At 39.1% G+C, this 15,245-nt stretch overlaps 2 protein-coding genes across 2 annotated transcripts; one reads left to right on the plus strand and one right to left on the minus strand.

Moving 5' to 3' along the window:
• Positions 1-2,114: 2,114 nt before the first annotated feature.
• LOC140947541 (signal peptidase complex subunit 3-like) lies at positions 2,115-6,491 on the minus strand. Its single transcript, XM_073396675.1, has 5 exons — positions 6,260-6,491; positions 6,108-6,181; positions 4,581-4,657; positions 3,858-3,973; positions 2,115-3,746 (listed from the first exon to the last, which is right to left on the minus strand). Exons 1-5 carry the CDS (start codon positions 6,400-6,402, stop codon positions 3,605-3,607), a joined length of 552 nt encoding a protein of 183 aa, XP_073252776.1. The 5' UTR covers positions 6,403-6,491; the 3' UTR covers positions 2,115-3,604.
• A 68-nt stretch (positions 6,492-6,559) lies between these two features.
• Positions 6,560-14,837, plus strand: LOC140947540 (beta-alanine-activating enzyme-like). Its single transcript, XM_073396674.1, has 6 exons — positions 6,560-6,609; positions 6,707-7,343; positions 9,619-9,811; positions 10,398-10,806; positions 11,381-12,850; positions 13,814-14,837. The coding sequence occupies exons 2-6, from the start codon at positions 6,751-6,753 to the stop codon at positions 14,731-14,733; spliced, it is 3,585 nt and encodes a 1,194-aa protein (XP_073252775.1). The 5' UTR covers positions 6,560-6,609; positions 6,707-6,750; the 3' UTR covers positions 14,734-14,837.
• Positions 14,838-15,245: the final 408 nt, after the last annotated feature.

The raw sequence follows: 15,245 nt of genomic DNA on the forward strand, positions 1-15,245 counted from the left end.
ATGAAGAATTGTAGGCTTTTATACGGGGGATCTTCGAGTGCTGATTCCGGAAAAGTGCGAATCCAGAATTCAGCTCAACGAATCCGGAATCCAAGCTCCACTGGCAAGGAATCCGAAATCCAAGATCTACTGATATGGACTCTAGAATTCAGTACCATGGCCGGAATCCGGATTTAACAGCTTGGAATCCAGAATCCAAGACTATCTTGAAAGTACCTTACATTGGGGCAGGAAAAAAGAGGAATTCACTCATTGTTGATTTAATTTGGATTTCAGTTCCAAAAGAGGTGTCACCAGGTTCTTTCTTTGAGGCCCCTACTGCCTCTCACTCTCGTGCCCAGATCTCCCTCTGACTTATGGTGAAAAGTGCCGTAGGAGATCTGGGTACGAGATGAACTTACCTCTTTCCCAGGCCACTAGCGCGCGGAAAACAGAGAGCACACGTGCTGTCCACAAAGCTGTCCACGCTTTGAGTAAGTACGTAGGGACATGTGGGCAAAAGAGAGAGAGAGGACTGTAAAATTTACGTTTTTGCCTGCTGAGTGAAGCGAAATCATCTCTGGTTTCAGTAATCGGCAGTAGGTTTGACAAATTGCCCGGTTCCAAAAAAAAGAGTTATAATTTACTGTCTGGGAACCAGGAGTTTTTCATGTTTGAAACTTCACGTCGCTTTAGTTTCCAAATAATGGGCTATCCCCATAATTCACGCTATCACATTTGGGGATATAATTTTTGGATAGTCTTATATTAAACAAAACAAAAACGTTTGCTTTCATGCGAGCAATTTAGAGAAGAGTTTATGACGCTCAATTAACACGTACCTGCATTTTCTGCATATAAGTCCTCTTTAGGTCGCCAAATTCTGAAGCTGGGGTTCATGTAATAGCTCGATTAATTTCATAGTTTGTTCCCTGGGCTTTGGAAAGTCACGGTATACATCCAACAATCATTTTAGAGACTCTCTCCTCCGCAGAGGCTCGCGCTGGGTATCCCAATAAATATAGCAATAATGGAGGCCTCTGTAGAGGAGGTTAGAGTCTGCGAGGTACAAGTCTTGTGGGATATCCTTTATCGGTTTTTTTGAACAGAGTTTTTTAAAGCTGCTAAGCCGGACCTTAATTTTTTTTTCATTAATTTCGAGCTAATTACGTACCATGCCTTTACAAGTAGTTTCCTGAAATTATGGTTGAAAAGCATTAGGAATGCGACTTTTTGGGTCGTTCCAGTGGAAAATGTTTGGGGACAAAAGTCCTGTGGTTTGTTTTCCATTTGCCCAAACCATGAACCAACCGGTCTATACCCATGTACTAAGTAAAAGACAATTCCAATCATGTCCCAAGAGCCTAGGCTACCCTTATTTAGCGGATGTGGAATGGATTCTTGGCGCACTGAAACTAAAAAGGCCAAGATCAGGGTTGCTGCCCCTGGAAGTAGGGACTTTAAGAGATCTAATGACGCGGACAGCAACGAGAACGTTAAAAAAAATACATAGGTTTAATATTAAGAAAAGAAACAACTTTGCACGTGCGTCACGCTTTTTTGTACATTTCTTTGCCCGTTTTTGCACGACTACGACGTGAAAATACTTAATTTCGTGTTTTATGGAGAACGTAACCAATCGACGACGGAATTATATTTCTCTTTCTGAGCTTGGATATAGTCACTTGAAATTCAGCTTCAAGAGGGTTCGCCTACATTTGACAAAGTAAGTGGGTACGAATAATCGCTATTAAGACTGAAAGAACACAAATTCACTTTTTTAAGCGACGTTCTCGTTGCCGTCGCGTCGTTGGATCTTAAAGTCCCTATTAAGATTGATGGAGAACCTGCCTGCGGGCTATTGACACCAAATCGCCCCATGTAAGGGAATCCAAGACAGTCCTGGATTCTTGATTCCAGGTACTGGATTCTAGTCTGTGTCAGCACACATTGGATTCGGATTCCTTGAGCTGTATTCCAGATTTCAAAGCCAGCATTCCCGATTTTACAGGGAAAATTTTTTCCTGGATTCCCTTTCATGGGGTGAAACAAAGGCAAAATTTATAAGTTCTAATGCCAAGATAACCTCGCCCTAGCTGTTAGAGAGAGAAACATTCAATAAAAACAATAAGGAACATGATAATTATTCACTAGGCTTTTATTTTTAGTTTTGATAGATTTCACAAGTAACTTGCAGCAAAAAGTACACCTAAACTGTATGGTTATTACACAGCTTCTCCTGGGACAGATTTTATGTGAACATGTTGCATGAAGGGCCGCGGGCCACAACAAAATTATCAGCATCCCTTGCAACTCTAATCACCTTAAGTTTTTATGTGTAGGGACTGGGAACAAATCTGGAATACCATTCTCAAAGGCATTTACAATTCATAAATTATACAAAAAAATGTTTGACAAGTGTTTGGAAATCAGAGGAAAAACTCCTCACTTTTGCATCCTTCATGTTTCTTTCTTTGCTTGAGCAGGAAATCAATGAATTTTTAATTCATTGATCACACTACAACATTTGTCAGAATACAGGGAGGCCACACAATCTGTGTGTGTAACCGATTGTTATTTTACAGTTAATGTACTGGATTTACCGTTTGCTTCATTTTATTATCGTAATATATCGCTAAATATGTATATAAAATTAAGCAATGTCAAATAAACATTTTATTACCTTACCTGTGGTTGTTTGAGGCAAAAGGACAACAGTATACCACAGGTAAGGTAATACAACGTTAATTTAACATTGATTTATATCAGCGTGCAAAGAAAGTAGTGTCCAATGGCGCAGGGCTAGTGGATTTTGCTATCGGGGTAGTGAATTTTGTTGTTAACTTGCCCGACAGGCAAGTGATGTTTATTGAGCAATTCAAATAACAGAGGAACTATATGAAATCAATTCTGCTCATCAAAAAGCATCTGGGGCCAGTCGAAATGACGTCTGGGCTAGTAAATGCTAGCTCCAGCTTGCCCAAATGGCAGGCCGTAAAAATGATTTTCTTTGCACCCTGTATATACATATTAATTTTAGCAATATACCACTACAGATGAAGCAAACTGTAAATCCAGCAAATCATTATAAATTAAATAACAACTGGCTACTCACAGATTGTGTGGGACCCCTTTGGTCAAAAACACTCAACCGTACACGTCACATTATCAACTCCCTTCTAATTGTTTGATCTTGTGATGAAACAGTGTGTCTTATATGTTTTATGATATTACTTTGTAACTGACTTGGATGAATTTGAAAAATATGATGTAAGATTATTTATAAATTTATTTTAAATGTAAGATGATGATCACAAGGTGATAGAGGCAAAATAGTCAATCAAACAGCAAACAAGGGCTAGAAAAAGCTGCATTTTTTCTCTCTCTATGAAAAAAAATATTCAGATATAAGCCCACAGTTATGCAGGTATGCTGTAGTTTTAACACTTAGGATGTGGCTGAAATCCTCTTTGTTTACATGTATGTCTATGGATGAAATAATTTTAATACAGTTTGATGTTCCAAGAGAAAGGTTCATGGCATTTTTGCATGATACTGCATGTGACTTGTTTTAAAATGAATCTTAAAGGTGAGCACTTTCCAAACTTTGACTTTGGTAAAAACATCAATGATCAAATCCTCCTCTGTTAACAGTGTATTCGTTAGGGAAGTCAAAGAAGAACTTGTTCGGTTGGCTTATCAAGGGAAGGACTCCAGCATTAGGAATTACATTCCAGGATAGGTAAAGACTGACATTCTTGTTTCCCCTGAAAAAAAAGAAAAAGAGACGAGAAAAGAAAAATCAATGTCCATGCACATGTCACTCACAGGTTTGACAGTGACAAGGCATTCATAATAATGTTGTTTGGTAAACTCACTTGAGTCCAAGACCATCGTCAAAGAAGTAGTACTTTGTATTCATGCCATGATAGTTCAGAAGAGCATTGTCTCCACGTAAGATGATCTTGTCCCATATCACCACTTGATTAAATTTCTGATTAAAAGAAAATCAATAAAATTAACATTTTTATACCACCTGAAGGCACTTGAAAAATAATTCCACAGTGTCTTCATGAGAAAAAAAATTATTATTTTATGTCCTAAATGAGTTTAAAGCAAGACTTTTAAGCAGAAAAATGTTAGTTGCGGGTCAATCTTTCTTATTGATAATTGACTGAAAACATAAAAACAATTTGCGATAATTGATTATGAAAAATTTCAGTTCTTTGTCATAAAATTTATACGTTTTTGTTAACATTAATTTTAATCCATTGATGACCCTTTTCTGATACATTTTGTATGTATTAATAATTATTGTCATGTTCTTAAAAATTGACACAACCACCATGCTTAAATCTCTCCACTGGTGCTATTAAGAGAAGAGGTCCACCCAAAAGAGAAAATCAAAACTTTCATTACATTGACTTGCACAAAGGAGCACAATAAACAGAATTCTTATAAGAAATTTTTCTCCTTACAAATTGATGATTGAGGAGTTTCGTCAATCTGGTTATTTCTTATGATTGATAATGAATCTCAGCTGATTCCCAACACTAAATATATACCTACACTATTTAACATAGAGAAAGAAACACACATACATTATTCTTGGTTGAGTACTCTGCTGTTAAATACAAGAAAAGCTGCTTGACATTCCAGTTGAAAATTCCTTTCATATGTTCCATGAAGTTAAGGAAAACACTTGTATACGTACATGTTGAAAACACAAACCCTAAAACAAAGAACTTTCATCCCACTACGCTATAAAAAGTTTACATGATGACTCTTTAAGGGACCCTCAGTTGGTTTCTAGTGGTAGGTGAGGGGAGATAAGATCAAAACAAATTTTCTTGCAACAACATCAATACATCATGGAGATAAAAGGTTAATAAAGTGTTGACCAAGGGAAATGCTTTGATCGTTTATCAACTGCTCTCAACTACATGTAGGGACAACAGTCTGGAGAATGAGTATGAGGATACATTTGCTGTAAATCATCTATTAAGCCCCCCCCCCCCCCCCAGGGTGGAGGGCTTATTTATTTCAAACACATTTGAAGGGGGGGTTTAAAAGAGACGGGGGACTTATTTGAGGGGGGGGGGGGGTATTTTATTTAGTAAAGATGATGGTATCAGTTCTCCATAAGGAACCAAAATACAAGGTGGAAAAGCTCAAGTACAAGAAGTCTATCATTTATTAGTGAAGAATAATAAGAGGGAGGGGAGGGGGGGGGGGCTTATAAGAGAGGGGAAGCTTATTAACTTTCTTCCCCTGAAAAGGGGGAGCTTATTAGAGAGAGGGGGCTTGTTTGAGAGGGGGGGGGGGCTTAGTGGAGGATTTATGGTATATGCTTGAATCCAATAATAAAGGGACAGTACGGCCAGTTATTGGTTAAGTAATGCAAGTGCTAACGCAAAACATTAATATTCAGAATCAAATAATAATTATTATAATAATAACAGCATAATCTTTCCAGTCATCATGACTGACTGTAGGAAGAATTTTGCCACACTAAGCAAATTTTCATCAGACGTTCCCCCATGATGCATTGTTATTATGAACTTATATTGAGGGTCAGGGCCATAATGAAAACTACTGGGTCTTATTAAACAAAGTCTTTTTAAAAAATGGACCTTCACATCATTGATGCAATAAAACATTATGCCATTCAATGCACACCAAGGGGGCATCTGAATAAAAATAACATGACTTGTGTTGGCACTGATTTTGATTATTGTTATTTTAAAATACAATTTAATTTAATTAAAGCTACAATGCCTTTGTAGAAGAGGGAGAATTGCCTACAAATATTGGGCCATTCCATGTGACGTCCAATGCCCCCTTCCCCATTCATGAGGTACAGAGAAATAGTAGACGGAGGGGGGTTCAAAATGTCATTTCTTTGGGGTAGCTTCATGTATGTTGGTACCTCTGATATCTCAAAAACATCTCTCTTTTTCTGATTGGAAAAATGTGTCAGCAGTCTTTGTTCCTTTTTCCAAAGGGCTAATATTTATAATTTACTTTGTCTCAATGCTCGGGATGCGGGTATAAAATGGAAAGGCCCAATAAAATGGAAAGGCCAAGTAACAGAATTCCTTAATTATATTCCTTTTCAAAAAGGATATCTCCTTCTAGATCGAAAGTAATGAAGCCCAAATCATTTTTATCCTTTGAAACGCTAAAGTCCTGAACGTTTTTCCTGATAAAAGAGAAAAACAGACGCACGTGTTAGAACAAGAAACTATTTTTGAGTCATTGTCCTCGAGGAGTTACTTACACCAAAACTTTCTTTGTCTGAAGATGCAGTGGCGCCTGATGTGTATTAAAAAGCGTCGAGAGGAAACATAAAAACGTCAAAGCCGCGAGAACTGTAAGGGTAAAAGCAAATACGGTGTTTAACCGTGATAGAAACGTGTTCATTTTGCTGAAAGATGTTCCCTCTGCAAATTTGAAGAAGTCTGAAAAAGTAGAGTTGTAAACATTTCATTGGACAGTGGATTTCGATGCTATGAAATGCCCACGAGTGTACCTTTTTGAAAAAGTCAGCTGGTCTTCTGTAGTGCAGGCTCCTTTATGGCGGACATTTTGGTCGTCTCTGTGAAATCTGGCGCCGCCGACCTTAACCCGGTATTTTACTGTCTTTTGTGCAAAACTGTCTGAATTTAAATGTTTGAGATGACAAATTTTAGCTTTACGAGTATTTTTTTTTTGTGATAACAAAAAGATTGGTCACTAGTGAAGGAAGGGCTGCTGCACATTGCGTAGAAGATGGAAACACTCGACTCCATTTTCGAGAATTCCGCTCGTAGTAACTTCAACAATATCGCTATTACATTTAACTCTGGCTCAACCAAAGAAGAGTTAACATACCGAGCAGTCAACGAAAAAGCTTGCAAGGTGGCAGAATTTCTGAAGACTGTATGTGAAAAGCATGAAACAGTGGCATTGTATTCCAAACAGTCGATCGGCTGTGTTGTGTCTATTCTTGGAGTTCTCAAAAACAAAGGTTGTTTCGCGCCTGTGGATCTTCAATGGCTCCCAGAAACGATGTGTAATTTCTTGTCGAATTTAAACGTTAGGCTCGTGCTCGTTGCAAAGGAGCTACTGGGGTCATTCCAAGAGTGCTTGCGTCAAAGTAAACATAGTTTAGCAAAAGACTACCAGTTTGAAGTTGAGGAAAATGTAGCTCTTGGTATGAATGGATTTGTGCTGATGAGAAAACTGTTAGATGTTAACTTTGCTGCAGTGAGTGCTGAGTCGCTGGAACTTGCTTATGTTATGCAGACATCTGGTACCACGGGTGAACCCAAAGCTGTGAAAGTCCCTCACAGATGCATTGTTCCAAATGTAACGGATTTAAGGTGGGTTTCTTGCCAGGTAAGCCTTTGGCTTTAGCTGTAATGGTACCAGGAAATATCCGTAAGTTCATCCCCTTGTGAATTAGCCCCGTACAAATCGATGTGCGACAAACACAGACTGCAGACTTGCAGACCTGCAGACTTGCAGACTTGCGGACTTGCAGACTCGTTCGGAACTTACGGGGAGGGGGGGGATAATTGCCCCCGCAAAGATTTCGCCCAGAAGGCGAAATCCCGAGGAGGCACTCTAGTAACTCGCACGTATATTAAGGAAAGTACTTACAGTTGAAATATACAGTCAGTATGCCAGAAAAAAAATTTTGATTTGCTTGAACAGGGGCTTGTGACATTTATTGTGCCGTCATACTTCGATACTCTTTTGCGTTACGTGTTATCAGTGACATTCTGTGGAGCAGTTGTTTCAGTGAAAGTTATGGACCAAAAGACACTCGTTAAGTGCAGATGAAGTTGTAAGGTGCATACAACCATGTATATATAAACACTTGGAGAGTTTGCCAGACACGAGTTCACAAATCTTTGATTGGAAACCTTACCAGACACTCTTTGTCTCTCTTTGACCGAAATAAGACTCAGCCCCAAACAAGCAAGACGAGTGAACAACGGCTAGCTTATCACCAGCAGAACAATGGACGATTACAGAAATTTGCCGACAATCAAATTCTGTGCTGACTTATTCCCTGCTCATAGATGTCCTTCCGCTATAAAGCCGCTTGATGATCCCACCCGTCTTCTTCTTCCCCTTGCTGAAGTTTAGGTCACCGTTCTTCCGATGTTAAGTCTTCCACGGCAAGCATTTCCAGTCACCTGTCGAATCGGGCACTGTTGTGTTTGCAGCCGGCTAGCGCTGTTGTTTGCCTCAGACGTACTTTGTGATTCGCCAACAGTAAACAGAGGATGAATAAAATTAGCCCAAAGCCCTGTCACAAAAAATGTAGGTCTGCAAATCTTCAAGTCTGCAAGTCTGCTAGTCTGCAGGTCTGCAAGTCTGCAAGTCTGCAGTCTGCGTTTGTCGCGCACCGCCTACAAACTCATCCACCACTTTCAGAGCTTGCAACATAGTGGACCTAAGACCTTAAAAAAACTGTGTGAAAATAGCAGTTCCTTACAGGTTCCTTACAAATACATGTAAGTTGCTTGTGAGGTAAAAAAGGTCAAACTGGGTCAGTTTGAAATACTGAACTCTATCACACTGCAAAAGATTGGCAAAGTATATCAAGTGTGGAACAATTCAGCTGGAAGGTTGAAATCAAAGTGATCTTTGGCAGAAGATGAGTACAGTATTTAAAATTCGAAAGGGTTGATGGATGGATTGTTTAGTTCTCTCTGAACATTTTATGGCGGTAACTTTTTATGGGGCTCATTAATTACTCATGAGATGACCCAACAGGCCATTTGCACAATGGCGTCATTTTACTACTACGACCAGAATCCTTTTCTTTTTTCCTTTCATATTTAAATTTTGCAATCCCAGTGAGGTTTGAATAATAAAAGCCCCAATTAGCACAAGAAAGCAGAACCCTGAAGGATTCTGGTCGTAGTAGTAAAATGATGTCATCGTGCAAATGGCCTATTTCTTGCGGTTCTGACTAGCAAACTCGACACTAAGGAAGGAAAGCTGTGGCTTCTGCATATGGACATTTTGCCTGAAGTTTACTGTCAGTACTGGTGTGTATTTGTTGTTCTTTAAGCCTGGTAAATGGCTGAATAGTATAGAAAGGCGGTGACTGCTCATGTCGGTCAACATCTTTTTCCAGTAAAAACTTATTGACAAATAGAATAGTATAGTGTGAAGAAAAGAACTCAGAAAAGGATTCTGAGCTCTACAGTAAAGGCCACAGGAATTGCGGCATTTACATGCATGTACCGGTAAATTGCGTGCATAGTGGGTGATTTACATTTATGTTTTGGTCATTTTAATATGTAAAGTTTTAACAAAAAGAAACTTGTAAACTAAAAGCTTCAGCAAAGAGAAGTGCACGGCTAAAAAAGGATCAGATTACACAAGGAGAGACTATTAGGACGATTAGGCCAATTCATACAGCTGCACCACCTGCAGTGCCAGCCTCCATGTTGATGTTATTTGCTTTGTCTGTAGTTTGACCCAGACCATTAATTTTTTGAAATGACCCAATTTAAAGTGTCATGCAGGACATATACCCCACTTTAACTAATTTCTAGATTGAACAGCGATATTAATACCTTAAAGATTGACATAACAATCATTGTGGACACTGAAGTACACATACCTGTTCCACAGGGAAATATTTCAACTGGTTTCAGATGACGTAGTGTACCTTGCTTCTCCCTACACCTTTGATCCCTCTATTGTACAGATGTTTATGGCATTTGCTGCTGGAGCCAGACTTGTGATTGTTCCTGGGCAGGTGAAAATGGCACCTTCTAAGCTTTGTCAAATCCTTTTTGATGAGGAAAGAGTGACTATTTTACAGGTAACACTGACATTTCAAACTATCTTCTTTTGAACTTATTCTTGATAGCATTTCTCTACCTATATTATTTTGACTGGCATTATATGTGTTTAGCGTATAATACAGACTCTAATGGTATAAACCGCACACACTCCGTGATCTACCTTGATGTTTTTAAAAGCAATGTGATTGGTTTGCTTTCTCAGACTACAAATGGTGGTATCCATAGAACCAGGTGGAGAATATAAAACACAAAATAAATTGCTGGTGGGGACTTAGTGCTTTGCCAAGGTTTTAGAGTAAGAACTTTTTAAAATACAAGTCCTAGTGTGTTGTTTTTGAAAGAAGGAAAAGATTGTCACTTCAAAGTGTTTAAGTGGCCTGATATTTAAATTGTAATGTTTAATTTATCATTCAAAGAATTGTTTACAACTATGAGGAGAACAACACCATTTTAATTCGTGATTTCCTTACTATAATGTGAAGTTTACCTAGAAATTGGAGTTGATTTATGATGGAAGACAATGAAAGCAAATACATAATTAAATTAATCTCCTTAATTTCATGCATGGGGTTACAGACTTTTTTGCTCTCTTTAAAACAACAGCCAACGCCCTCTCTAATGCATTTCATTGGTCAGGACTTGATTCAGTCTAAGATCCTTGCTAGCGATTCATCTCTCAGAGTGCTTGCCTTTGGAGGAGAATCCTGCCCAACCCTCTCCATCCTCAGAGCATGGAGACCACCAGGAAGCAAGACACTGATGTACAATTTGTATGGCATTACTGAGGTGTCCTGTTGGGCTTCTTGCTATCATATTCCTAATGATCAGTTGGAATTTAGGGAAATAGCAAGTGAAGCAGATAATGGTAATTGGAAAGAGAAAAGTCAAGATGATTTCCCAGTTGGGATTGTAAGTGATGTACCTCTTGGGCTACCACTGTCCAACACTGTGATTGAAATGCGAGATGAAAATAATGAACTTATCAAAGAAGGCATCGGGCAGATTTACATAGGTGAGATCACTTATCAAAATATGAATGTTAATTGCGAGTATAGTTAAACTAGTACAACATAATACTCTCACTTTGTGTCTGTCTCCTTAGCAAGTTGTCCATCTTATAAATAGAGAGTGAAAGTGCACTGTAGATGTCTGTTTTTATGTTTTCCCTTTTTTATAACTCAGATGATTTGCTTTGGATAGCCTCTCAAAATTCACAGCACACTATATTACCATAGTTGGATACATACATACATACATACATACATACTGTAACTCCATATGATTGAAGTCACTTTTGAAGTATTGTGCAACACTGCACTTAAAATTGTAAAAGTGGGCTGGGTTAATCAGCCCTTGCACGCTACATTTTGACTAACTAACGCTCTTGTCTTTTTTCAGTAATAGTTAAAATAATATAGCACTGAATTCCATATATCTTCAATATTGAATCAAGTCTGTGGTGGGATCATGAAAATGCCCAAATAAACCTTTAACGCTTCAAAATACATGTACATGTATGAGCTTGTTTATCAGATTTGAACTGAATCAAAATAATATGATGTTGTGTTACTGTAACTGTATTGCAGGTGGTCCAGACCGTGTTTGTCTCCTTGGTGATGAAACATCACTCACCGCACGAACCAAGCGTAAAACAGGAGACTGGGCGTATGTGAAAAACGGCTGTGTCTGGTTTTGTGGACGCAGAGACCGACAAATAAAGCGCATGGGAAAGAGAATAAACCTAGACTGGATTGAGCATGAAATTGCCGAAAAACTTATTGGCAGTGAGTGTTCTCTGGTTTTAGACAAATCAGGTGGCATAAGCCAATCAAGAATTCACTTATTTGTGGTCAGTGAATCTTTGTCGTATAACAGCAAGAAACTTGCATCACTAAGAAGTAATCTGCATAACCTGTTACCAGTTTATGCTCAACCTGATTTTGTTCACATAGTGCCTCAATTGCCAATGACAGCTCATGGAAAGACTGACCGCGATGCGCTCTTAAGGAGTGTTCAGAAATCCTTAGCTCACATAGATATAAAAACTATCAGAGAATTTCTTCAAAGTTCTTGGAAAGAGTGTTTACAAGTGACCAAGGTCAGAAGAATAGCTTCTGACAAACTTGACTTGTTCCAGAATGATCCTGTCATGAAATTAAGTGCATGGGATGTAAAGGACGATGATCTGTTTATTGCCAGCGGTGGAACATCCCTAGAGGCTCTGCGATTGGCAGATCTTATTGAATCATGGATATCCAAACAAGTAAAGACCCCTATGAACTTTCCAGAATTACTGGATGTTATTTTAAGCCAATCATTTGGCGCCCTTTGTGGCTACGTGGAGAGTGCATTAAATGGCCAAAATGGAATTGATTTGGGAGGTATTAAGGGGACAACCATGGTATATAAAGAAGAAGGTGATAATGATGAGATTTTCTCTGATTTAAATTTTGTTAAAGATGCCATGAAACTTCCATTGAAGAGGAAAGTGTTATCTTCAGTTGCTGGTGCTTCTCCGAAAAATGAAGTGTATGTTAAGTCGAAGAGATTATCAACTGCAGAGAAAAACAGCAACTCAGTCGAAAGTGGAACAAACAATTCAGAGTTGAAAACTTGTTTCTGCTCTGTACGCAGAGGAAACCAGTGGACTGTTTGCACGTTTTGCACTTTATCAAGACCCTTTGCAACCAGTGATATCACCAGTCAAACAGAGACGTTTGCACCCAATGAAAGTCACCTTCAGTCTTTCTCTGCATCTCATGATGTATCTACCAATAAAAATCAGACCCTCCCCTTCCCTGAAGATGTGAATGCTCCCGGTAGCCAGGTCACTGTCACTTGTCAGTGGCGCACATGTCTATACAAATGCATTGATGCCTCCCCTCTTGTGGTGAACTCTCCAGGGGGGTGCGAGGGTGAAGTTTTCATTGGGTCACATGGTAAAGTGTTCATGTGTATTAGACTCAGTGACGGTGAAGTCCTTTGGGAGAGAAGTGTGGGGGACAGAATAGAATCATCTGCAGCAATTTCTGCATGTGGCACTTATGTCATAGTAGGTGAGGTATTTTTGTTATCGCAGGGAGGCCGTGCATACTGACACAATCTTGGAAGAGCTAACATCTTTCATTTTTGAATATTTGAAAGAAGTGGCATTTCAACAAAGAGCCTTAGAAATATGAATTCTTTGAAGACGAAGCATCAGTTCCGAGTATCCTACCCAGATAGACTTCAAAACAGTCGGCGAAGCGCTGGCGTGATATTAGAGAGGTTAAACGTCACGATTACGTCAAACGGCAAATGCGAATTTGTACCACGTGACCAAGTTTCCCGTTTACTTGTCGTTTACTGTTCATTATTTCTACACACAAAAAAGTAGTTTCACGCAATTTTTTTAGCCATGAGAATTGTTTTGAGCTGTTTTTATCTGCTCATGTTCTATTATGAGAAATTCTCAGCTTGAATTTGACGCTTGCCGTGTACGTGAAGCTCTATTTTTGCTCGAAGCGCGTGGCTCCCCCCTCACCCCAGACCTTCCCTTTGACCGCTCGTGCGCGCGTTCTTAACCTAGGCGAAAATACGGGCTGTTTTGCAGCCCGCGCCCCACATAAAACACTAGCAAAAGTAAAATTAAGTAATTTGAGACAAAAAGGGTGGAAAGAAATCTCTGACCTTCTTGAAGATAGCTGCCAATGTTTTTCATTTACAATGTAGTCTAAAAAAGATGAGTGCGTGGCATGAAAGATAATGCAGATCATGCCAGGAAAAAGATTTCAAATTGCTGTCAATGTTTTACATTTACAAAGTAGTATAAAAATCATAAGTAATGCAGATCACGCCAGGAAAAAGATTTCAAATTTTATTGCGCCTTGCGTCCTAATTCAAGGCTAAATCAGGACTAGTTCAAAGTGGTTATAGACATTTCTTAGTTTTGAAAGGTGCCCCAAGGTACTGTTCCTTTCCTTACAACTTAAGTTGTTTTGCCTTTTAACATGTTTTCTTTTGTTTTGTGGTTTTTGTAGGTTGTTACGACGGCAAAGTCTATGTATTTAACCGCTTTACTGGTGACACACATTGGACATTTCAAACTGATGCAACAGTAAAAAGTTCACCTTGTATAGACTCACAGACAGGGTTGGCCTGGGTTGGGTCACATGATCATCACTTGTACGGCCTCGACATCAAGCGTAAGCAGTGTGTCTGTGCAGTGCACTGTGGTGGTGGATCATGCTTTAGTTCTCCTTGCATTAGCCATGAGCCTCATTTAGTTTTTATTGCAACATTGACTGGCCGTGTTGTTGCTGTTAATGCCGTTGAGCACACTGTCCTTTGGAGTCAGCAGTGTCCCAAACCAGTGTTCGCATCCCCTCTATTGATCCCCTGTGGCGTTGTGTGCGCATGCGTTGATGGGCTTGTCTATTGCTTTGATTTTCAAGGAAGAGAGATGTGGCGCTTTGGAACTGGCGCCCCTATTTTTTGTTCCCCTGCTTACACTAGAACAGAATGGGATTCTGACATTCCTGGGTATATCGTGTTTGGATCTCATGATAAATGCGTGTACTGTTTATCAGTTGATGGAAAGATGCAGTGGAGTTTTATAGCTAATGGACAAGTGTACTCAAGTCCTTTCGTTACTCAATTGAATTTCAAGCGTCAGACAGGCTGTCACTCAACATGTCGTGAGACATGTAAAACGCGTCACAAAAGTCACGCAAAAATGGCAGTGTTTGTGTTGTCCACTGTGGGAACCCTGTTTATGCTGGAACTCAAGTCTGGTATTCTTTTAGGTTCTTACTCTTTACCACGTGAAGTATTTTCATCTCCAGTTGTTTCTGATCAGCGAGTACTTCTTGGGTGTAGAAATAACTATATTTACTCGCTAAAACTGAATCAAACCGCGGGTGACTACACTCAGGTGTCACAGTCATTTCCTCGTCTTTAGCGGGGGCTTTGACCGCAGCTTACCTGCACGCAGTAAAACAACATTAATTTTGTTGAAAATATTGTCAATTATTTCTGTTGATAAATAATGATTCGGCTTAAACGAGTAAAATTCCTTAAAGACGTGCCAGCAATGTTACTTTTTACTGCTTTTTAATTCTGTGTTAGGCTATGAATTTTTTTTTTGTTGTGAGCTGAGGGGTTTACTTCATGTGAACATACAAGTAAACAAACAGAACAGGGTATAACAGCAGGATAAGATGATGAAACTCCCTGCAAACCAAACCTCTTGTAAAAACAGACAGCAGCACAAGAAAACAATGTGTACTCATTTGACCCTATTATCAAATAGGAATTCGCAAGTTTACTTCACATACAATTTCTTATGACGTTGCATGAAAGGGAAATTTATATTCTATCAATAAATTGAAAAATATGACGTCATATTGACGTCAAATTACGTCATTGTGTCAATCAAGTTCTGCCTATAAGTTGGAAATGATGGGTACATTT

The sequence above is a fragment of the Porites lutea genome, chromosome 9 (assembly GCF_958299795.1).
Source record: "Porites lutea chromosome 9, jaPorLute2.1, whole genome shotgun sequence".
Classification (NCBI taxonomy): Eukaryota; Metazoa; Cnidaria; class Anthozoa; order Scleractinia; family Poritidae; genus Porites; species Porites lutea.